The 25,467-nt window shown below is 39.1% G+C and overlaps 1 protein-coding gene across 1 annotated transcript; it reads right to left on the reverse strand.

The window, feature by feature from the left end:
- LOC106095543 (sulfotransferase 1 family member D1-like) lies at positions 1-25,467 on the reverse strand. The gene is made up of 5 exons (XM_059365052.1): positions 25,041-25,467; positions 10,407-10,536; positions 330-657; positions 204-270; positions 1-136 (listed from the first exon to the last, which is right to left on the reverse strand). The coding sequence occupies exons 1-5, from the start codon at positions 25,355-25,357 to the stop codon at positions 1-3; spliced, it is 978 nt and encodes a 325-aa protein (XP_059221035.1). The 5' UTR covers positions 25,358-25,467.

The following is a 25,467-nucleotide window of genomic DNA, read 5'->3' on the forward strand; positions in this document are numbered from 1 at the left end:
TCAAAGTTCCCCAAAAATATCCTTCTCGGTTAGATCATGTTGGGCTAATTGTACTTTCGACCAATTTTCGATTTCAATACAAAGTTCAGGAGTCATTTCATCCTTGTGGGAGCCCACGATGCCACGTCTCATAAATCTGTTATAATACAATACGAGTCATTATTGTCTCAAAAATAAGCCTCCCAAGCTCTCCCAAAACTTACTGAAATTCTTCTTTGGCCCCTGGTACAGTTTCTTTCAAGGTATCAGTTAGGTTGGTTTGATCATTGCCTTCAAATGAATACAAAATTAAAGGGAGACATCTTAATTGTGTTCTATTTGCAACTCACTTTTCATACTCTCAAATGTTAAATGCTTGAGCGTCTCCTCCAACTGTTCTGGACTGAGCTGTGGCCTTTCTAGAAAGCTGCATAATTTTTGTATCACCCCTCCTAAATCTCTTTGCATCTGCTCATAGGTGGTAAAGAATATGTAAGGCTCATTGTGCATTTTCCAAAAGTCCACCACATGATCCCAATAGCTGGTATAAAGAATTTCATTATTCATAAAATCGTGGGCAAAGTCCTCAATATTTTCGCCACCCCAAAGGCCGAGATTTTTCACGAAATGATAAGAGGAGACTATGACATCTTTACAATTGCGGGCCACATAGATGATCTAGGGTAAAATATGTTTTTAGAAAAAATATTCTCATTAATAAAATGGCAAAGCTTATATATAGCAATCCTCTGTTCACAATTTCAGCGAAATCGGGTAACAAATGCGACTTTTATGGCCTGTTAACCCTGAATCTGCAGATCGGTCTAAACAGCAACTATTGTGTATCCAGCTATGACCGGAATTTGCCCGTTACTTAATCTTAGAAACTTAACCAGAGTATAAAAGAAATACGGATCTGTGAACAAACAAAAATACATCGGGTGGACGGACATGACTAGATCGTCTTAGATCTAGCTTAAATAAAAGGTCATAAGAAGTGGAGGAGGTATCTGTTATCAATATGTATAATCTAAGAGTCTTGGAAGCCGCCCCAAACTCCCCAAAACTGACATGTAGGTTGAACATTGAACAATATGAACTTAAATGAGAGGTCTTTGAAATACTTAGAGTACAAACATTAGGGCCCATGTGTTTTTTCCCAAATGCAGAGCGACCGAGACAGACTTAAATGAAAGGACTTTGGGAGCTAGTGTACTCCCAAAGTCCTTTCATTTAAGTGTTCGTGAAAATTTCAAACGCATAGCCTTACTCGTTCGAAAGAAAGCGTGCTTTTGACAGACGTCTAAACGTAGAAAGCAAGCTTACTACTGTTAGGGCTAAATCGACGTAGAAAGTCAAGACGATCGGAAATAAATGTACTTTGTTGGGTCTAAGATGAATATTTCGATGTGTTGCAAATGGACGAATTGACGAATTAAGTATACCCCTATGCTATGGTCGTGGGTACAAAAAGGGTTATACAGTCGAAACCGCATAACTGCAAAACGCTTTAGTGAAAAAATCCCGGTTAAGTGAAATATGATGGCGAGAATCACTAATTTTTATACCCACCACCGAAGGATGGGGGTATATTCATTTTGTCATTTCGTTTGCAACAAATCGAAATATCCATTTCCGACCCTATAAAGTATATATATTCTTGATCAGCGTAAAAATCTAAGACGATCTAGACATGTCCGTCCGTCTGTCCGTCTGTCTGTTGAAATCACGCTACAGCCTATAAAAATAGAGATATTGAGCGAAGATTTTGCACAGATTCTTTTTTTGTCCATAAATTCGAAGATGGCCTATATCGGACTATATCTTGATATAGCCCCCATATAGACTGATCGGCCGATTTAGGGTCTTAGGCCCATAAAAGCCACATTTATTATTCGACTTTGCTCAAATTTGGAACAGAGAGTTGTGTTAGGCCCCCGAACGTCCTTCGTTAATTTTGCCCAGATCGGTTCATATTTGGATATAGTTGCCATATAGACCGATCCTCCGATTGATGGTCTTAGACCCATAAAAGCCACATTAATTATGCGATTTTGCTGAAATTTGGGACAGTGAGTTTTGTTAGGCTCTTCGACATTTTTCGTCAATTTGGCTTAGATCGGTCTAGATTTGGATATAGCTGCCATATAGACCGATCCTCAGATTTAGGGTCTTAGGCCCATAAAAGCCACATTTATTATCCGATGTCGCCGAAATTTGGGACAGTGATTTAAATTCAACTCCTTGACATACTTCTTAATTATGGCACAAATCGGTCCAGATTTGAATTTGTCATATAGACCGATCTTTCGACTTAAGGTTTTGGGCCCATAAAAGGCGTATTTATTGTCCGATTTCGCCGAAACTTGGGATAGTGAGTTTAGTTAAGCCCCTTGACATACTTCTGCAATTTGGCTCAGATCGATCAAGATTTGCACATAGCTGCCATATAGACCGAAATTTTTCTGCAACTTGGCCCAAATCAGCCCAGATTTGGATATAGCTGCCATATAGACTGATATCTCGATTTAAAGTCTTGGCCCCATAAAAGGCGCATTTATAATCCGATTTCACTGAAATTTGACACAGTGACTTAGTTAGGCTTTTCGACATCTATGTTGTAGATGGTTCAAATTGGTTTATTTTTGGATGTAGCTACTGAAAAGATCAAAATTTTGTTGTACACAATTGAACAATGGCTTGTTAGTATTAGTATTTGGTCCAAATCGGAACATATTTCGTTATAACTGCTATGGGACATAAGGTATAAAATTTTTACCGGATTTTGATGAACGGTGGTTTACATATATTCCCGAGGTGGTGGGTATCCAACGCCTTTTTACTTGTTGGTGTTATTCAATTCAATTCCCTTAAGTGAAACTCGCTTATGGAAATACTGCTCAACTGAAAAAGTTGGTACACCCTAAATTTCGTTTTTACATGAAAAGTTTATTTCTATAGAAAACTACTTGAGATTTTGAAAATTCGCGTCATCTATAAAATTCGAAAATACACACTTTGATATATCGCTTATAATTGCCTCCGACTTTTAAAGAATTCTACTGAGCATTTCTAGAGATTAGTTTCTGCCGGGTAAATAAGCAACGTTTGTGTATTTATTGGGTAAATACCCAATAAATACCTTTTTTGAGTATTTATAAATTTGCAGATATCTTGGGCATAAAAAAGTTTCTAAATAATTTTTGATGTTTTTGTATTCTTTGTATATAAACCTGACCTTCTGATCGCATAAAGTCGGATTTTAGTTATATAGAGAGCGATTTCCCGACTTAAAGTTTTGAGGCAATAAATTGGTAATTTTTCATCCGATTTCGATGAAATTTGGCACAGTGAGTTCTGGTTGACCCCTATTCATTTCTGTGGAATACAGTTCAGATCGGACTATATTTGGATATAGCTGCCCTATAGACCGACCACCCGACAACCCAATCTCACGATGTAGGGTATTGAGGCCATAAAATATCCATTTTTTACCCGAATTCGATTAAATTTGGCACAGTGTGTTCTGGTAGATCCTTACCCATTTCTGACAAATGTGGTACAGATCGGACCATATTTGGATATAGCTGCCATATAGACTGTAACACCTCAAAATATTCGTCTAAGACCCCATAAAGTATATATATTCTTGACCGTCTCGACGTTCTGAGTCGATCTAGCCATGTCCGTTTGTCTGTAACAATCACAATAGCGGTCAAACGCGTAAAGCTAGCCTCTTGAAATTTCGCACAGATACATAACATTGATGTAAGGCGTTGGAGATTGCAAATGACCCATATCAGTCCAGATTTAGATATAGCTCCCATACAAATCGATTTCTTGAGCCCTTGGAAGCTTAAATTTTTGTCCGATTTGGCTGAAATTTGTCATGTAGTGTAGTGTTTCGTTATAACTACAAACAGCTGTGCCAAGTACGGTCTAAATCGGTCTGTAACCTGATATAGCTCACATATAAACCGGTCTACCGATTTGACTCCTTAAGCCAATGGACACCGCACTTTTTGTCAGATTTGGCTGAAATTTTGCATGTAGTATTCTGTTATAACTGTGCCTGATACCGTTTAAATCGGTCTATAACCTGATTTAAACCGATCTCCTAATTTAACTTCTTGAGCCCCTTACAAGCCGCAATTTTTATCCGATTTAGCTGTAATTGAGCATGTAGTGTTTTGTTGTGACTTCCCACAACTATGCCAAGTACGGTCCGAATCGGTCTACAACCTGATATAGCTTCCATGTAAACCGATCTCCCGATTTGATTTCTTGAGTCCTTACTGACATTTTGCATGCGGTGTTCTGTTATGAATTCCAACAACTGTGCCAAGTACGGTCCAGCTCCCATGTAGACCGGTCAATCCATCATCCTATTTCGATTATCCTTGTTCGGTTTATAGAAGCTTTAATTTTTAATGGTTTGACAGAAGTTTGATTTGTAGAATAAGATTATGCGCTTCAACTAAACTTATCTTATATATAACCTTCTAAAAGCGTGTTAAGTTCGGCCGCCATGGATCGCATTTGTCGAGTTCTTTTCCTGGCATCTCTTCTTAGGAAAAAAAGGATATTAGAAAAGATTTGCTCTGCTATTAGAGCGATATCAAGATATGGTACGGTTTGGAGCACAATTAAATTATATGTTAGAGACCTGTGTAAAATGTCAGCCAAATGTCGGAATAAGAATTGCGCCCTTTGGGGGCTCAAATAAATAAGTAAAATAGGGAGATCGATTTACATGGGAGCTGTATCAGGCTATAGACCGATTCAGATCATAATAAACACGCATGTTGATGGTCATGAGAGGATCCGTCGTACAAAATTTCAGCCAAATCGGATAATAATTGCGACCTCTACAGGCTTAAGAAATCAAGATCCCAGACCGGTTTATATGGCAGCTATATCAGGTTATGAATCGATTTGAACCTTATTTGACACAGTTGCTGAAAGTAAAAATAAAAAACGTCATGTAAAATTTCAGCCAAATCAGTCGGAATTGTGCCCTCTAGAAGGTCAAGAAGTCAAGTCCCCAGATCTGTTTATATATGACAGCTATATCAGGTTATGAACCGATTTGAGCCATACTTAGCACAGTTGTTGGTTATCATAACAAAACACGTTGTGCAAGATTTCATTCCAATCGGATAAGAATGGCGCACTCTAGAGGCTCAAGAAGCCAAGACCCAAGATCGGTTTATATCGCAGCTATGTCAAGTTATGGACCACTTTGGACCATACTTAACACAGTTGTTGGATATAATAACAAAACACGTCGTGCAAAAGTTCAGCCAAATCGGATAAGAATTGCGCGCTCTAGAGGCTCAAGGAGTCAAGACCCACGATCGGTTTATATATCAGTTATATTAGGTTATGGACCGATTTGAACCATACTTGGCACAGTTATTGGATATCATAACAAAATTTCATTCCAATCGGATGAGAATTGCGCACTCTAGAGGCTCAAGAAGTTAAGACCCAAGATCGGTTTTTATGGCAGCTATATCAAAACATGGACCGATATGGCCCATTTACAATACCAACCGACCTACACTAAGAAGAAGTATATGCGCAAAATTTCAAGCGGCTAGCTTTACTCCTTCGGAAGTTAGCGTGCTTTCGACAGACAGACGGACGGACAGACGGACGGACATGGCAGGATCGACCCTCCCCCTTACCCTAATTTTCAGAAACGCCAGATCTCGGAGATGGGTGGTGCTATTTAAGCGAAATTTTGTGTGATCTCATATAGTACCCTAAAAATAAAAATTTGGATTTCGGATGGGGTACCTAGGGGGGCCGCCCCATCCTAAAATCTACCAAACGTATATTGAGACCAATCTCGACAATATGGGACTCAAATGAAAGGTATTTAGGATAACAAAAAGTATCTGATATCCAATTGTCGGACCAAGTGCAAGGGGGACCACCCCAAGCCCCAAAAAAGCCCTAAATCGGACATATTTACCGACCATGGCAATATGGAACTCAAATGAAAGATATTTGCGAGTGGAATACGAATCTAATATCCAAATGTGTGACCACGTTTCTGGGGGTCCACCCCTTTTTTCAAGTCCAACTCACTGAGTGGCCGCCCATCCCCCAAAACACTCCCCAAGCCGCTCATGTTTGCTGATTATGGAAAAATGGGCCTCAAATTTAAGGTATTTGGGAGTAGACCACGTATCTGATATCAACATTAGGGACCATCTGTCTAGAGGACGTCCCACCACCATAACAACCCCCAAATAGGACGTATTTGCTCACCAAGACAATTTGGGTCTTAAAGAGAGTAGAACTAAATATTTATAGTTTTTGGGACCAATACTCCAAACCGGTCATATTTGCTGACTTTTGCAATAAGGAGTTTAAATGATATTAGAAATCAAATTTGATATCCAATTTTGAGGCCAATGGCAATATGAGGTTTAAATAAATGATATATAGATATGTGAGAATAGAGCACGTTGGTGATATATTTTCCAGGCTTAGTGTTTGGGGGATCAACCCAATCCACAAAACACCCCTAAATCGGACATATTTACCGACCATGGCGATATAGGACTCAAACGAAAGGTATTTGCGAGTAGAGTACGAATCTGATATGGAAATATGGGACAAAGTTTCTGGGGGTCCACTCCTTCCCTAAAACACCCCCCAAACAGGACTTATTTACTGACCATCGCAATATGGGGCTCAAATAGACGGTATTTTAGTGTAGAATACGAATATGATATTCAAATGTGGAACCTCCCCAAAAACATCCCCAAAGAGCTCAAATTTACGAGCATAGCAATATGGGGTTCAAATGAAAGGTCTTTATAAGTACCCCACGAATCTGATATCAATATTCGCGATATAGTTTCTATGGGCCCAACGCACCCCACAACACGACCCAAATAGGAAGTATTTGCTGACCATTGCAAAATGGACTCCAATAAGAGGAACTTTAGAGTAAAATACGAAGCTGATATATATTTTCAGAGAAAGTCACTGAATGGCCGCCCATCCCCCAATCGGCACATGTTTGCCGACTATACAAATCTGATATCAACATTCGGGACCCACTGTCTAGGCGACGTCCCAACCCCATAACAAACCCCAAATAGGACGTATTTGCTCACCATGGCAATTTGGGTCTTAAAGAGAGTGGAACTCTCCACAAAGCGGACATATTTGCTGACTTTTGCAATAAGGGGTTTAAATGAAAGGTGTTTGAGATTAGAAAACGAATTTGATATCCAACTTTGAGTCCAAAGGCAATATGGGGTTCAAATAAATGATATTGAGAGTAGAGCACGATGCTGATTTATTGTCAGGGCTAAGTGTTTGAGGTACCGCTCCACTTCCCAAAACATACCTAAGTCGGTCATATTTACCGATCAGGTCAATGTGGGGCTCAAATGAAAAGTATTGGGGAGTAGAGCACGAAATTGATACCCCTTTTCGGGGCAAATTTTCTGGGGGCCTACCCCTTCCCAAAAACACACCACAAACAGCAATTATTTATTGAATACGAATCTGATATCCAACTGTGGGATGTATTTTGGGCATCGCCCCTTTTCCAAGAGTACAAATTTACCGGCCAAATGAAAGGTATTTGTGATTACAAAACGAATATGATAACTAATTTTGAGGCCAAGTGATTGGCCGCATCCCACAAACTTCCCTCTAACTAATGACAATACAGGGTTAAAATAAATGGTATTTGAGAGAAGAGCACGATGCGGATATTTTTTTCAGGGCCAAGTGTCTGGGGACCAACTCACCCCGAAAACACCCATAAATCCGACATACACATTTACGGGTCAAGGCAATATGGGACTCAAGGGTATTTGGAAGGTATAATACCAACTTTCGGGACCACGTTTTTGTGGGTCCACACCACCCCCTAAACCCACCAACCGCCACCCTGGGAGCCTTCTTACTCCCATAATCCCCAAGAGAATATCGGGCTCAAATAAAGTCTCTTAAGAATGGAATACAACTAACATCCAAACTCAAATGACCCTAAACCCGTTTCGCGTATTCATATATCAGTAAAGGGATTCAGATAAAGGTGTTTACTTTTTTTAATGTTAGCCAAGCGATCTACATACAAATACTTTTTTCGTAGCATGGTATTACACTAAAAGCTCTTTAATTGTCAAAAATAAATATTTAAAGGATAATTTTGTTCCATATAGAGTAAAGGAAGGTGCAGCGGAGCGGGGCCGGTTCAGCTAGTTTTGTATAAATTTGTAGCAGAATCAATGGTGGTGGGTTTCCAAGATTCGGCCCGGACGAACATAGCATGCTTTTAGCATTTATTAGTGAGATACCGGCAGAAATTTTGGAGAGAGTATACCAAAATTGGACCAAACGGATGTGCTATTTGAGACGCAGTCACGGTCAACTTTTGCATGAAATAATCTTCAAACATTAAATTATATGGACCGTTCTATCGAATCAAATAAAGATTTCATGAATCTTTCTAAATGTTATGTTTTTTTTTGAAAAACTTTCCTACAGCTCTAAAAAATAAGTAAGAGCGTGCTAAGTTCGGCCGGGCCGATTCTTATATAACCTCCACCATGGATCGCATTTGTCGAGTTCTATGCGCGGTATCTCTTTTTAGGCAAACTAAGAATATAGAATAAGAACTGTTATGCTATTGGAGCTTTATCAAATTATAGTCCGATTCGGATCATAAATAAATGCTGAACATTGTAGAAGTCGTTGTGTAATATTCCAGTTCATTCAGATAAGAATTGCGCCTTGTAGGGGCTCAAGAAGCAAAATCGGAAGATAGATTTATATGGGAGCTGTATCAAGCTATTGATCGATTCAGACCATATTAGACACGTGTGTTGAAGATCATTGAGAAGCCGTTGTACAAAATTTCAGCCAAATCGGATGAGAATTGCGCCCTTTAGAGGCTCAAAAAGTCAAGATCCCAGATCGGTTTATATGGCAGCTATATCAGGTTATTTATCGATTTACGCCATACTTAGCACAGTTATTGAAAGTCATAATAAAACACCTCATGCTAAATTTCAGCCAAATCGGATGAGAATTGCGCGCTCTATTGGCTCAAGAAGTCAAGATCTAAGATCGGTTTATATGACAGCATACCAGAATATGAACCGATTTGAATCGTAAATGGCACAGTTGTTCCAAGTGATACCAAAACAAAATACCACTCGCAAAATTTCAGTTAAATTGGACGATAATTGCGCCCTCTAGAGGCCCAAGATCGGTTTATATGACAGCTATATCAAAACAAGGACCGATTTGAACCATACTTAGAGCAGTTGTTGGAAGTGATACTAAAACACCACATGCAAAATTTCAGTCAAATCGGGCGAGCATTGCGCCCTGTAGAGGTTCAAGAAGTCAAGTCCCAAGATCGGTTTATATGGCAGCTATATGAAAACATGGACCGATTTGGCCCATTTACAATACCAACCAACCTACACTAATTAGAAGTATTTGTGCAAAATTTCAAGCGGCTAGCTTTACTCCTTCGAAAGTTAGCGTGCTTTTGACAGACAGACGGACGGACATGGCTAGATCGACACAAAATATCCAGACGATCAAGAATATAAATACCTTATGGTGTCGCAAATCAATATTTCGAGGTATTAAAATGTAACGACTAGGTAAGTATACCCCCTATCCTATGGTGGCGGGTATAAAAATGAAAGTGTAGCGCTTTGTTTGTTTGTTTCGAGGAGACTTAAAAACCTTTGAGCCGATTTTCATTAATGCAATTATCGCGGATTGCCCTACCCTGCCCTTACGAGATAAGTGCATTGATTTCAGCGAAATTTTGTAGGCTCTCTTATGGTAACCCCAAAACCGCGGGGGAAGTCCTAACCCAAAACCGATTGGGACAATATGGGTATCAAATGAAAGGTTTTAAAGAGTAGAATGCGAACTTAATATAATAATTTGATACCATGTGTTGGGTTTCCTGCCATACACCAAAAACCCGGCAAAAAATTACATGTTTATCGATTGGGGCAAATACGAAACTTTAAATATTTCGGATCAAGTTCAAAAGGGCCACCCCACCACAAAAAATATACCTTAACAGGCGTGTAGGCTGATCAGAAGGATATGGGATTCAAACGGAAGTTACTTGAGAGTAGAATACGACATTTAAGGATGTAGTGAAACACACCGGGCTAGCTTGTTACATATAAATCAATAATGATTCCTATACTGTTGAACTCAACAACAGATATTATGTAATTATTTTCAGAGAACACTTCGAACTTTATGGCCCAGCAAAGAACAGCATCTTCTTGTTCACTTCTTACAATTCTGACCAACTGTAATTTAAGTTGATTTTTATGATTCGTCATTTAGTTTAAAGTACAGTTATGGCAGTATAAGGTTCTTCGTTTCCTTATTTCTTATATATATCGTACCTTTGGTTGACGTTCCCATATTTGAAGAGGCAATAAATTGGCTGGCATATGAGTTTTCAGCAGTCTTGGACTTGGCATAGTTTTACTGAATTCCAAACCATTGGGAGCCCCAGGAAGAATGCCATGAAAACTAGAAGAAAGAAATTTTAGAAAGTTAAGTTATTTACCTAGTTGGCACACAAATATAAATATCAATAAACAATTTGTGTACCCACCACTATAGGATGGGGGTATTCTAATCTAGCCATTTCGTTTGTGACGCCTCCAAATATTTATCTGCTAACCCATAAAGTACATATATTCTGGATCGTCTCGACATTCTGAGTATATCTAGCCATTGTTTGTAGGTTTGTTAGTTTGTGTGTTTCTTCTAGACTCAGAAACGGCTAAACCGGTTTTCTTGAAATTTTCACCGATGGTGCATAATGATCCCATGGTGAAAATAGGGTACTACATTTTTTGATATCTGAAGGGGGAGCGCACCCTCACCCTAAATTTCAGAAACGCCAGAGCTCGGAGATGGGTAGTGCGATTTAAGCGAAAATTGTGTGCTTCCTTATAGTAACCCAAAAACAAAAATTTTGTATCCAAATTTCGGATGGGGTACATAGGGGGGCCGCCCCACCCTAAAACCTACCAAACATTTATTTAGACCAAGCACGGCAATATGGGACTCAAATGAAAGGTATTTAGGATAAAACAAGTAAAAGCGTGCTAAGTTCGGCCGGGCCGAATCTTATATACCCTCCACCATGGATCGCATTTGTCGAGTTCTTTTCCCGGCATCTCTTCTTATGCAAAAAAAGGATATAAGAAAAGATTTGCTCTGCTATTAGAGCGATATCAAGATATGGTCCGGTTTGGACCACAATTAAATTATATATTGGAGACCTGTGTAAAATGTCATCCAATTCGAATAAGATTTGCGCCCTTTGGGGGCTCAAGAAGTAAAAAAGAGATATCGATTTATATGGGAGCTGTATCGGCCTATAGACCGATTCAAACCATAATAAACACGTATGTTAATGGTCATGAGAGAATCCGTCGTACAAAATTTCAGGCAAATCGGATAATAATTGCGACCTCTAGAGGCTCAAGAAGTCAAGACCCAAGATCGGTTTATATGACAGCTATATCAGGTTATGGACCGATTTGAACCATACTTTGCACACTTGTTGGATATCATAACAAAATACTACGTGCCAAAACTCAATCAAATTGGATAAGAATTGCGCCCTCTAGAGGCTCAAGAAGTCAAGACCCCAGATCGGTTTATATGGCAGCTATATCAGGTTATGAACCGATTTGAACCATACTTGGCATAGTTGTTGGATATCATAACAAAACACGTCGTGCTAAATTTCATTCCAATCGGATAAGAATTGCGCACTCTAGAGGCTCAAGATGTCAAGACCCAAGATCGGTTTATATGGCAGCTATATAAGGTTATGGGCCTATTTGAACCATACTTGGCACAGTTGTTGGATATCATAACAAAACACGTCGTGCAAAATTTCATTCCAATCGGATAAGAATTGCGCACTCTAGAGGCTCAAGATGTCAAGACCCAAGATCGGTTTATATGGCAGCTATATCAAAACATGGACCGATATGGCCCATTTACAATACCAACCGACCTACACTAATAGGAAGTATTTGTGCAAAATTTCAAGCGGCTAGCTTTACTCCTTCGGAAGTTAGCGTGCTTTCGACAGACAGACGGACGGACGGACGGACAGACGGACGGACATGGTTAGATCGACATAAAATTTCACGACGATCAAGTATATATATACTTTATGGGGTCTCAGACGAATATTTCGAGTAGTTACAATCAGAATGACGAAATTAGTATACCCCCCATCTTATGGTGGAGGGTATAAAAAACGTATCTGATATCGAATTGTTGGACCAAGTGTTTGAGGGACCACCTCAACCCCCAAAAACACCCCTAAATCGGACATATTTACCGACCATGCAATATGGGACTCAACTGAAAGGTATTTTCGAGTAGAATACAAATCTGATATGCAAATTTGGGACAAAGTTTCTGGGGATCCACTCCTTCCCCAAAACACCCCCCAAACACGACTTATTTACTGACCATGGCAATATGGGTCTTTAATAAAAGGTATTTGAGTGTAGAATACGAATTTGATAACCAGATGTGGGACCAAGTGTTTGAGGGGCCGCCCCTAGAACATCCCCAAAGAAGACAAATTTACGACCATAGCAATATGGGGCTCAAATGAAAGGTCTTTGGAAGTAAAGCACGAATCTGATATTAATGTTCGGGAAAAGTGTCTATGGTGCCACCCCACCCCCATAACACCACCAAATAGGAAGTATTTGCTGACCATTGCAATACGTGGCTCTAATAAGAGGTATTTTAGTGTAGAACACGAATCTGATATATATTTGCAAAGCCAATTCACTAAGTGGCCGCCCTTTCCCCCAAAATACCCCACAAGCCAGTCATGTTAGCCAAGGAGCTTAAATGAAAGGTATATGGGAGTAGGATATGAATCTGACATCAACATTCGGGACCAACTGTCTAGGCAACGTCCCACCACCATAACATCCCCCAAATAGGACGTATTTGCTCACCAAGACAATTTGGGCTTTCAAGACAGGGGAGCTCGATATTAATAGTTTCTAGGGCCCATACCCCAAACCGTACATATTAGCAGACTTTTCCAATAAGGGGTTTAAGTAAATCTAATTTGAGATTAGAAAACAAATTTGATATCGAATTTTAAGGCCAATGGCAAAATAGGGTTCATATATATGAGAATAGAGCACGTTGCTGATATATTGTCAGGGCTTAGTGATTGGGGGACAAGCCCTAAATCGGGCAAATTTACCGACCATGTCAATGTAGGGATTAAATGAAAAAAATTGGGGGGAAGAGCAAGAATTGATATCCACTTTCGGGACCAATTTGCTGAGGGTCTACTTTGCCCAAAATACCTCACAAACAGCAGTTTTTTACTGGCCATCGTAATATGGGGCTAAAATAAAGGTATTTGGGAGTAGAATACGAATTTGATATCCAAATCTAAGACCATGTATTTAGGACATCACCCCTTCCCCAAAACACCCACAAAGGGTAAAAATTTTTCGACCATGGCAATAAGTGGCTCAAATGAAAGGTATTTGAGATCAGAAAACGAATTAGATAAGCTGTTGTGTTTGGGGGACGCCTCATCGTATAAACTCCCCTCAAAACCAATAGCAATATGGGTATTTGGTATTTAACGAGAAGTGCATGATGCAGAGGTTTTTTCAGGGGGACCATCTCACCCCCGAAAACATCCCAAAATCAGACATCATGAGAATATCGGGCTGAAATAAAGTATTTAAAGAATGGAGTACACCTTACATACAAACTTAAATTCGTAGGCCAATAGAGATCATATGGGATTCAGTTAAGGGCACTTATATTGTTAATCTGTTTGTCAAGCGAAATTTTGTTCCATATAATGTAAAGGAAGGCGCAGCGGAGCGGGCCCGGTCCAGCTATATATATATATATATATATATATATATATATATATATATATATATATATATATATATATATATATATATATATATATATATATATATATATATATATATATATATATATATATATATATATATATATATATATATATATATATTTATTTATTTATATATATATAACATATACATCTGAACCGATTTTTATGAAATTATCCAAACATATTGCTACATCATATAAAACATCTCTGACCAAAATGTTGGTTCCTTCTGCCTTCATAGGTCATATCGCATGAAAGAAAATTGTGGTTTCTATAGCCTTCAAAGGCCACATCGGATGGAACATACATATGGGAGCTATATCTAAATCTGAACCGATTTTTATGAAATTGTGCACACGTATCAAGACGTCGAGAAAAACATATAATGCATAGTTTTGTTAAGATTAAACCAAAATTGTCGCTTCTGCAGCCTTTATAAGCCATATCGGAGGAGAGATATATATGGGAGCTATATCTAAATCTGGACCGATTTTTTTCAAAGTAAATTGTACAAACAACACAACTGTACTTTGATTACAAAAATACATGGACAGACAGATGGACCAACGGATAGACGGACATAGCTAAATCGAATCAGGATGTGTTTCTAAGCCGATCGGTATACTAATGAAAAGTTCTACCTCGTCTCCTTCTTTGCGTTGCAAACAAATAAACAAAGTTATAATACCCTGTACCACAGTGGTGGTGTAAGATATAACAAGTAAAAGCGTGCTAAGTTCAGCCGGGCCGAATCTTATATACCCTCCACCATGGATCGCATTTGTCGAGTTCTTTTCCCGGCATCTCTTCTTAGGCAAAAAAGGATATAAGAAAAGAGTTGCTCTACTATTAAAACGATATCAAGATATGGTCCGGTTCGGACCACAATTAAATTATATGTTGGAGACCTGTGTAAAATTTCAGCCAATTCGTATAAGAATTGCGCCCATTGGGGCTCACGAAGTAAAATAGAGAGAACGATTTATATGGGATCTCTATCGGGCTATAGACCGATTCAGACCATAATAAACACGTTTGTTGATGGTCATGACAGGATCCGTCGTACAAAATGTCAGGCATATCGGATAATAATTGCGACCTCTAAGGGTCAAGAAGTCAAGATCCCAGATCGGTTTATATGGCAGCTATATCAGGTTATGAACCGACTTGTACTTTATTTGACACAGTTGTTGAAAGTAAAAATAAAATACGTCATGCAAAATTTCAGCCAAATCGGATAGGAATTGCGCCCTCTAAAAGCTCAGGAAGTCAAATCCCCAGATCTGTTTATATGACAGCTATATCAGGTTATGGAACGATTTCAACCATACTTAGCACAGTTGTTGGATATCATAACAAAACACGTCGTGCAAAATTTCATTCTGATCGGATAAGAATTGCGCACGCTAGAGGCTCAAGAAGTCAAGACCCAAGATCGGTTTATATGGCAGCTATATCAGGTTATGGACCGATTTTAACTATACTTGGCGCAGTTGTTGAATATCATAACAAAACACGTCTTGCAAAATTTCATTCCAATCGGATAAGAATTGCGCACTCTAGAGGCTCAAGAAGTCAAGACCCAAGATCGGTTTATATGGCAGCTATATCAGGTTATAGACCGATTTGAACCATACTTAGCACAGTTGTTGGATATAATAACAAAACACGTCGTGCAAAATTTCATTGTGATCGGATAAGAATTGTGCACTCTAGAGGCTCAAGAAGTCAAGACCCAAGATCGGTTTATATGGAAGCTATATCAAAACATGGACCGATTTGAGTCATACTTGGCGCAGTTGTTAGATATCATAACAAAATACTACGTGCAAAAATTCATTCCAATCCGATAAGAATTGTGCCCTCTAGAGGCTCAAGAATTCAAGATCCCAGATCGGTTTATATGGCAGCTATATCAGGTTATAGACCGATTTGAATCATACATAGCACAGTTGTTGTATTTTATAACAAAACACGTCGTGCAAAATGTCATCCCAATCGGATAAGAATTGCGCACTCTACAGGCTCAAGAAGTCAAGACCCAAGATCGGTTTATAAGGCAGTTATATCAAAACATGGACGGATGTGGCCCATTTACAATACCAACCGACCTACACTAATAAGAGGTATTTGTGCAAAATTTCAAGCGGCTAGCTTTACTCCTTCGAAAGTTAGCGTGCTTTCGACAGACAGACGGACAGATGGACAGACGGACGGACATGGCTTGATGGACATAAAATGTTGCAACGATCAAGAATATTTATACTTTATAGGGTCTCGGACGAATATTTCGAGTAGTTACAAACAGAATGACGAAATTAGTATACCCCCTATGGTGGAGGGTATAAAAATGAATTTGTGTTTGTTTGTTTGTATGTATGTTTGTTTGTTTGTAGATTTGTGAATTTCTTTGTTCCTTATAGACTCAAAAACGGATGAACCGATTTCTTTCAAGATTTCACAGATTGTGGGGAGTGGTCCGGACGGAGCAATAGGCTATATAATTTATTGATATCGGTAGAAGGGCGGATCCTCCCCCTTACCTCAAAAGTACGACCCCAAACTGAAAGAAAACAGATCGGGACAGTATGGGATTCAAATGAAAGGTATTCATGAGAAGTCTGCGAGTTGCATATTAAAATGTGGATCCAAATTACTGGGGGGCCGCCCCAATTACAAAACCCGCTTAAATGGGTTTATTGGACAATAATGACAATATGGGACTCGGATGAAAGGTATTTGGGAGTAGATTACGAAAATGGTCAGGAAGGAGGAAAAGGCTTTTTAGTTTGTTGTATTGGAAGGGGGCGGACCCTCCCCCATTACACCAAAAACACCACTTCAATTAAAAGTGGACCAATAGGGATAATATGGGTATCAAATGAAAGGTATTGGGGAGTAGAATACGAATATTGTATTAAAAATTGGGATAAAGTATGCGAGGGGTCGTCCAACCCTAAAAACTCTCCCAAGACAAACATATTGGACGTAAATATCAATATGTGACTCAAATGAAAGGTATTCGGGACTAGACTATGAATACGACATAAAAAATGAGGTCCAAGTAATTGAGGGTCTTCCCACCTTCAAATGGGAATATAATTCGATCCTAGCTAGATGAGCCTCAAATTAAAAGCATTTGGTAGCAGATTACGAATATGAAATTAAACTTTGTGTCCATGAATCTAGGTGGTGCTTTATCTCCCCATTAAAACAATGGGAGATCAAGTGATAGATATTTTTAAGTGGAGTGCGTCATTCAAATTTGCGCTCAAGAGGCAGATGGAGTGAGACGCCACCCACGAAACGGCTGTGTACACCAATTATGACAATATGGGGTTAAATTCAAAGTATAAGGCTGTGGACTGCGAATATGATATATTTATTCTGCTCATATATTTAGAGGACAACCTCACCTCGAAACTTAAGAATTTAAATGGGGAGATATGGGAGCTATATCAGGTTATGGATCCATTCAGACCATATTTGGCATGTATGTGGATGAGCATATGAGAAGTCGTTAAAATAATGTTTAGCCAAAACGCATAAGAATTGCGCCCTCCAGAGGATCAAAGAATCAAATTAGGAGATCGGTTTATATGGGCTATATCAAATTTTAAACTGGTTTGAAGCATACATAGCACAGATGTTAAAAGTCATAACAAAATATCTTATATAAAATTTGACACAATACGGATAACAATTACGGCGTTTAGGGGCCCAAGAGGTAAAGATCCAAAATCAGATTATATGGCAGTTATATCAAAACAAAAACCAATATGACCCATTTAAAATCCCAACTGACCTACACTAATAGGAAGTATTTGTGCAAAATTTCATGCGCCTAGCTTTATTTCTTCGAAAGTTAGCATGCTTTCGACAGATGTCAAGACGATCAAAAATATACATATATACATTGTTGGGTCTCAGATGAATATTTCGATGCTTTACAAACGGAAACAAATTTAGTGGTCTAGGCCGTAAGTTTTTGTACTGAAGTCAAAAATGGTTAATGATTATTTTCACAACTCAACGGTGACATTAGATAGGCCCAAAAAGGTGGAATTTAAAAATAGGCGAAATTCATCAATGTGATTGGAATCAACAGCGAGCATCACCAACAACAAATTCAGCGCCATCTATTGGGAGATAGAAATTATTTGAATAGCCAAGCAAACCCGAACAAAGAAAGAGCGCAAGAGGTATTGGAGAGTGTGTTCAAAGTTGATCATATGGTTTTCACTACTGTTTTGAAAAGTTTTCTGTAATTCGAATAAATAAAATAAAGCAACTAACCTTCGACTGTTTTCGGTATTATTTGTTTAACACTCCTACCCTGGGACAAGCTTCCACAATAGTCCAAAAGTTCAATTAAAACATGGCCGTAAAATATATACGTAACATAGTGGAAGCAAGGAAGAGTAATTGAAAATAAATTTATAATTCATATGGTGTAAAACGAAGCGCAGCGAAGTGGGCCGGATTCAGCTAGTCTTATATATAACAAGTAAAAGCGTGCTAAGTTCGGCCGGGCCGAATCTTATATACCCTCCACCATGGATCGCATTTATCGAGTTATTTTCCCGGCATCTCTTCTTAGGCAAAAAAGGATACAAGAAAAGATTTGCTCTGCTATTAGAGCGATATCAAGATATGGTCCGGTTCGGACCACAATTAAATTATATGTTGGAGACCTGTGTAAAAAATTCAGCCAATTCGAATAAGAATTGCGCCCATTGGGGGCTCAAGAAGTAAAATAGAGAGAACGATTTATATGGGAGCTGTATCGGGCAATAGACCGATTCAGACTATAATAAACACGTTTGTTGATGGTCATGAGAGGATCCGTCGTACAAAATTTCGGGCATATCGGATAATAATTGCGACCTCTAGGGATCAAGAAGCCAAGATCCCAGATCGGTTTATATGGCAGCTATATCAGGTTATGGACCGATTTGAATGTTATTTGACACAGTTGTTGAAAGTAAGAATAAAATACGTCATGCAAAATTTCAGCCAAATCGGATAGGAATTGGGCCCTCTAAAAGCTCAGGAAGTCAAATCCCCAGATCTGTTTATATGACAGCTATATCAGGTTATGGACCGATTTCAACCATACTTGGCACAGTTGTTGGATATCATAACGAAATACTTCGTGCAAAAATTCATTCAAATCGGATAAGAATTGTGCCCTCTAGAGGGTCAAGAAGTCAAGACCCAAGATCGGTTTATATGGCAGCTATATCAGGTTATAAACCGATTTAAACCATACTTGGCACAGTTGTTGGGTATCATAACAAAACACGTCGTGCAAAATTTCATTCTGATCGGATAAGAATTGCGCACGCTAGAGGCTCAAGAAGTCAAGACCCAAGATCGGTTTATATGGCAGTTATATCAAAACATGGACCGATGTGGCCCATTTACAATACCAACCGACCTACACTAATAAGAAGTATTTGTGCAAAATTTCAAGCGGCTAGCTTTACTCCTTCGGAAGTTAGAGTGCTTTCGACAGACAGACGGACGGACGGACGGACATGGCTAGATCGACATAAAATGTCACGACGATCAAGAATATATATACTTTATGGGGTCTCAGACGAATATTTCGAGTAGTTACAAACAGAATGACGAAATTAGTATACCCCCCATCTTATGGTGGAGGGTATAAAAATCAATTTGTGTTTGTTTGTTTGTTTGTGTGTTCCTTATAGACTCAGAAACGGCTGAACCGATTTTCTTCAAATTGTCACAGATAGTGCATAATGATCCCGTAGTGAAAATAGGAAACTACATTTTTTGATATCTAAAGGGGCGGTAGGGGCGGACGATCCCCCTTACCCTAATTTTCAGAAATGCCAAATCTCGGAGATGCGTGCTGCGATTTAAGCGAAATTTTGTGTGCTCTCATGTAGTACCCTAAAAGTAACAAGTAAAAGCGTGCTAAGTTCGGCCGGGCCGAATCTTATATACCCTCCACCATGGATCGCATTTGTCGAGTTTTTTTCCCGGCATCTCTTCTTAGACAAAACAGGATATAAGAAAAGATTTGCTCTGCTATTAGAGCGATATCAAGATATGGTCCGCTTTGGACCACAATTAAATTATATGTTGGAGACCTGTGTAAAATGTCAGCCAATTCGAATAAGAATTGCGCTCTTTGTGAGCTCAAAAAGTAAAATAGAGATCGATTTATATGGGAGCTGTATCGGGCTATGTACCGATTCAGACCATAATAAACACGTATGTTGACGGTCATGAAAGAATCCGTCGTACTAAATTTCAGGCAAATCGGAAAATAATTGCGACCTCTAGAGGCACAAGAAGTCAAGATCCCATATCGGTTTATATGGCAGCTATATCAGGTTATGAACCGATTTGAACCTTATTTGACATAGTTGTTGAAAGTAACAATGAAAAACGTCTTGCGAAATTTCAGCCAAATCGGATAGGAATTGCGCCCTCTGGAAGCTCAAGAAGTCAAGTCCCCAGATCTGTTTATATGACAGCTATATCAGGTTATGAACCGATTTAAACCATATTTGGCACAGTTGTTGGATATCGTAACAAAACACGTCGTGCAAAATTTCATTCAAATCGGGTAAGAATTGCGCACTCTAGAGGCTCAAGAAGTCAAGACCCAAGATCGGTTTATATGGCAGCTATATCAGGTTATGGACCGATTTGAACCATACTTAACACAGTTGTTGGATATAATAACGAAATACGTCGTGCGAAATTTCATTCCAATCGGATTAGAATTGCGCCTTCTAGGGGCTCAAGAATTCAAGACCCAAGATCGGTTTATATGACAGCTATCCCAGGTTATAAACCGATTTGAACCATACTTGGCACAGTTGTTGGATATCATAACAAAACACGTCGTGCTAAATTTCATCCCAATCGGATAAGAAATGCGCACTCTAGAGGCTCAAGAAGTCAAGACCCAAGATCGGTTTATATGGCAGCTATATCAAAACATGGACCGAAATGGCCCATTTACAATACCAACCGACCTACACTAATAGGAAGTATTTGTGCAAAATTTCAAGCGGCTAGCTTTACTCCATCGGAAGTTAGCGTGCTTTCGACAGACAGACGGACGGACGGACGGACGGACAGACGGACAGACAGACGGACATGGCTAGATCGACATAAAATTTCACGACGATCAAGAATATATATATATTTTATGGGGTCTCAGACGAATATTTCGAGTAGTTACAATCAAAATGACGAAATTAGTATACCCCCCATCTTATGGTGGAGGGTATAAAAATTTGGTATCCAAATTTCGGATGGGGTACCTAGGGGGCCATAAAATTTCACGACGATCAAGAATATATATACTTTATGGGGTCTCAGACGAATATTTCGAGTAGTTACAATCAAAATGACGAAATTAGCATACCCCCCATCTTATGGTGGAGGGTATAAAAATTTGGTATCCAAATTTCGGATGGGGTACCTAGGGGGGCCACCCCACCCTAAAATCTACCAAACGTATATTTAGACCAATTACGACTCAAATGAAATGTATTTAGGATAAAAAAAAGCACGAATCTTATATAAATTTGCGGGAAAAGTGTCAATGGGGCCATCCCACCCCCACAACACCACCCAAACAGTAAGTATTTTCTGACTATTGCAATATGAGACTCAAATAAGAGGGTTTTCAGAGTAGAACACGAATCCGCTATATATTTTCAAGGCCAACTCACTGAGTGGGCGCCCTTCCCACAAAACACCCCCCAAGCCGGTCATGTTTGCCGAATATGGAAATATGGGGCTCAAATTAAAAGTATTTGGAAGTAGACCACGTATCTGATATTAACATTTGGGACCAACTGTCTAGGGGATGTCCCACCACCATAACAACCCCCACATAGGACAGAGTTGCTCACCAAGACAATTTGGGTCTTAAAGAGAGTGGAACTAAATATTTGCAGACTTTTGCAATAAGGAGTTTAAATGAGATTAGAAAACGAATTTGATATCCAATTTTGAGACCAATGGCAATATGGGGTTCAAATAAATGATATATAGATATATGAGAATAGAGCACGTTGCTGATATATTTTCCGGGCTTAGTGATTGGGGGACAACCCCAATCCCAAAAACACCCCTAAATCGGCCATATTTATCGACTATGTCAATGTGGAGTTTACAAGAAAGTTAGGGGGGTAGAGCAAGATTTGATACCCATTTTCGGGACCAATTTTCTGGGAGTCAACCCCTTTCCCAAAATACCCCACGAACAGCAATTTTTTACTGACCATCGCAATATGGGAGTAGATTTGGGAGTAGATTACGAACTTTATATACAAATGTTATGGGGTTTAAAGAAATAGTAATTGAAAGAAGAGCACGATGCTTATATTTTTTCAGGGCCAAGTGTCTGAAGGACCACCTCACCCCCGAAAACACCCCTAAATCAGATATCATGAGAATATCGGGCTGAAATAAAGTATCTTAAGAATAGAGTACACCTTACATCCAAACTTTAATTGGTAGACCAATAGAGATCATATGGGATTCAGATAAAGGCACTTATATGGTTAAACTGTTTGTCAAGCGATATACCATTTTTGTAGCAAGGTATTTGACTAAAAGCTCTTCAGTTGTCGAAAATAAATATTCCAAGCAAACTTTTGTTCCATATGAAGTAAGTAAAAGAAGGCGCAGCGGAGCGGGTCAGCTAGTAATGCATTATAATTAAAATCGAACAACAAATGCCTTCGTAAATTGCAAACTAGAAAGCAGATCTTGTAAAAAATTACAACAACAACAAGTAAGAAGGCGTTAAGTTCGGCAGGGCCGAACTTTGGATACCCACCACCTCGGGTATATATGTGAACCACATTTCGTCAAAATCCAGTGAAAAATGCATACCTTAAGCCCCATAGCAGCTCTATAGATATCATCCCATTTAGACCAAATGCTTGTAAGTACAAGTCATTGTTCAACCGAGAGATCGGTCTATATGGCAGCTATATCCAAATCTGGACCGATCTGAGCCAAATTGAAGACAAATATCGAAGGGCCCAACACAAGTCATTGTCCCAAATTTCGGCGACATCGGACAATAAATGCGCTTTTTATGAGCCCAAAACCTTAAATCGAGAGATCGGTCTATATGGCAGCTATATCCAAATCTGAACCGATCTAGACCAAACTAAAGAATGATGTCGAAGGGCCTAAGGCAAATCACTGTCCCAAATTTCAGCAAAATCGGATAATAAATGCCCCTTTTATGGGCCTAAGACCATAAATCGGAGGATCGGTCTATATGGAAGCTATATCCAAATTTGGACCGATCTGAGCCAAATTGACGAAGAATATCGAAGGGCTCAACGCAACTCACTGTCCCAAATTTCAGCAAAATCAGATAATAAATGTGGCTTTTATGGGCCTAAGACCATAAATCGGGGGATCGGTCTATATGGCAGCTATATCCAAATTTGAACCGATCTGGACCAAATTGACGAAGGATGTCGAAGGGATCAACGCAATTCACTGTTCCAAATTTCAGCAAAATCGGATAATAAATGTGGCTTTTATGGGCCTAAGACCATAAATCGGAGGATCGGTCTATATGGCAGCTATATCCAAATCTGAACCGATCTGGGCCAAATTGACGAGGAATGTTGAAGGGCCTAACACAACTCACTGTCCCAAATTTCAGCAAAATCGGATAATAAATGTGGCTTTTATGGGCCTAAGACCCTAAATCGGCGGAACGGTCTATATGGGGGCTATATCAAGATATAGTCCGATATAGCCCATCTTCGAAATTAACCTGCTTATGGACAAAAAAAGAATCTGTGCAAAATTTCAGCTCAATATCTCAATTTTTAAAGACTGTAGCGTGATTTCAACAGACAGACGGACAGACGGACGGACATGTCTAGATCGTCTTAGATTTTTACGCTGATCAAGAATATGTATACTTTATAGGGTCGGAAATGGATATTTCGATGTGTTGCAAACGGAATGACAAAATGAATATACCCCCATCCTTCGGTGGTGGGTATAAAAATGAAAAGTTGAATATCTTCAAAATCGGTGGAGATATTGTGTATCTCAAGCAGACTTTCTTGTATGGATTTTTGAGCAATATTCAGCAAAAGAAGATTTTTTAAATTCGGACCCCAAATGAAAATTTAGCAGGCCCAACAATTTTTCGGAATACCGAGGTGACCTATTTTGAGGACCGCCAAGAGGCGTCAGGACCACCTAGGACCTTGAAACTTTGCACAGAAACTCGCCAACACCTCAGCTCTTGCCATACCAAAGATATCTCTACCCGCTCTCACACGATTTTCTCTTCCAATATTCGGGTTTTGCTTATATTATTTTTATACCCAACACCATAGGATAGATGTTGTCATTCCATTTGATCTTTTCAACGTTCTGAGTCGATCTAGCCGTGTCCGTCCGTCCTTCCGTCTGTCGAAATCACGATAACGGTCGAACGCCTCTTGAAATTTTGCACAGGTACTAACTATTGATGGAGGTCATTGGGAATTGCAAATACGCCATATCGGCTAAGATTAAGATGTAGCTCCCATTTAACCGATATCCCGATCTGATTTCTTGAGCACCTGGAAGCCGCAATTTTTGTCCGATTTGGTTGAATGTTTGCATGTTGTGTACCGTTATGACTCTTAACAATTATGCCGAGTGCGATCTAAATCGATGTAGCTCCTATATAAACCGATCTCCCGTTTTGAAATCTTGAACCCTACCAAGCGGCATTTTTGTCCGATTTGGCTGAAATTTTGCAAGTAGTGTTCTGTTATGACTTCCAACGACTTTGCCTAGTACAATCCAAATATAACCTGGTATAACTCTCTCGATCATCCTTGTTCGGTTCCTGGAAGCTTTGATTTTTGCAGGTTTTACAGAAGTTTGGAATGTAGAATAAAAGTATGCCCTTCAACTATAGGTAGTTTGTATAAATTCGTAGAAGAATCCATGGTGGAGGGCTTCCAAGCTTTGGTCCGGCCAAATTTAGCACGCTTTTACTTGTTAATCCTTTTTTCAGGATTTTAATTATATATTTACTTTTTTCGCTTTTTCTTACTCTAAAAACGGCGATCGATTCATTTGAGGTACTTGTTTGGTTTTCTCATAATCCAAGTTATTCATTAGCAGCCAGGCGGTTTCTTGCATCCAAGTAGTCCCACATTTAATAAAAGTCACTACAAAAACATCGTCTGGACGAACTTCATAATTAAGAATATCAACAAGAGCTTCATCGAAGCCCTTGGGCAATGTACACAACGAAGTACTCCAGTTTTTCTTCAACGGTATATTTTTACCCTCTGTAGCATATTGTCTCATGGGAAGTGTCATGCGTTCTTTGGAAACTTCTCTAGTAATTTGGCAAGATCTTAACATATTTATTAAATATTTTTTAATTTTTGTAGGCACTTATTTTGTATCCAAATGTTCTATTTATTAATTTAGCACTTTGTTTGCACACTGCATATGTGACTTTCCTTAATGAA

Source organism: Stomoxys calcitrans, chromosome 1 (genome assembly GCF_963082655.1).
Source record: "Stomoxys calcitrans chromosome 1, idStoCalc2.1, whole genome shotgun sequence".
Taxonomy (NCBI): Eukaryota; Metazoa; Arthropoda; class Insecta; order Diptera; family Muscidae; genus Stomoxys; species Stomoxys calcitrans.

Coding starts and splice junctions, on each gene's coding strand:
- LOC106095543 (XM_059365052.1), bottom strand. CDS start 25,357: ATGTTAAGATCTTGCCAAATTACTAGAGAAGTTTCCAAAGAACGCATG. Junction 271..329: donor AACATTTGAGAGTATGAAAA/GTGAGTTGCAAA, acceptor ATTCATTTGAAG/GCAATGATCAAACCAACCTA. Junction 137..203: donor GGGGCCAAAGAAGAATTTCA/GTAAGTTTTGGG, acceptor GTATTATAACAG/ATTTATGAGACGTGGCATCG.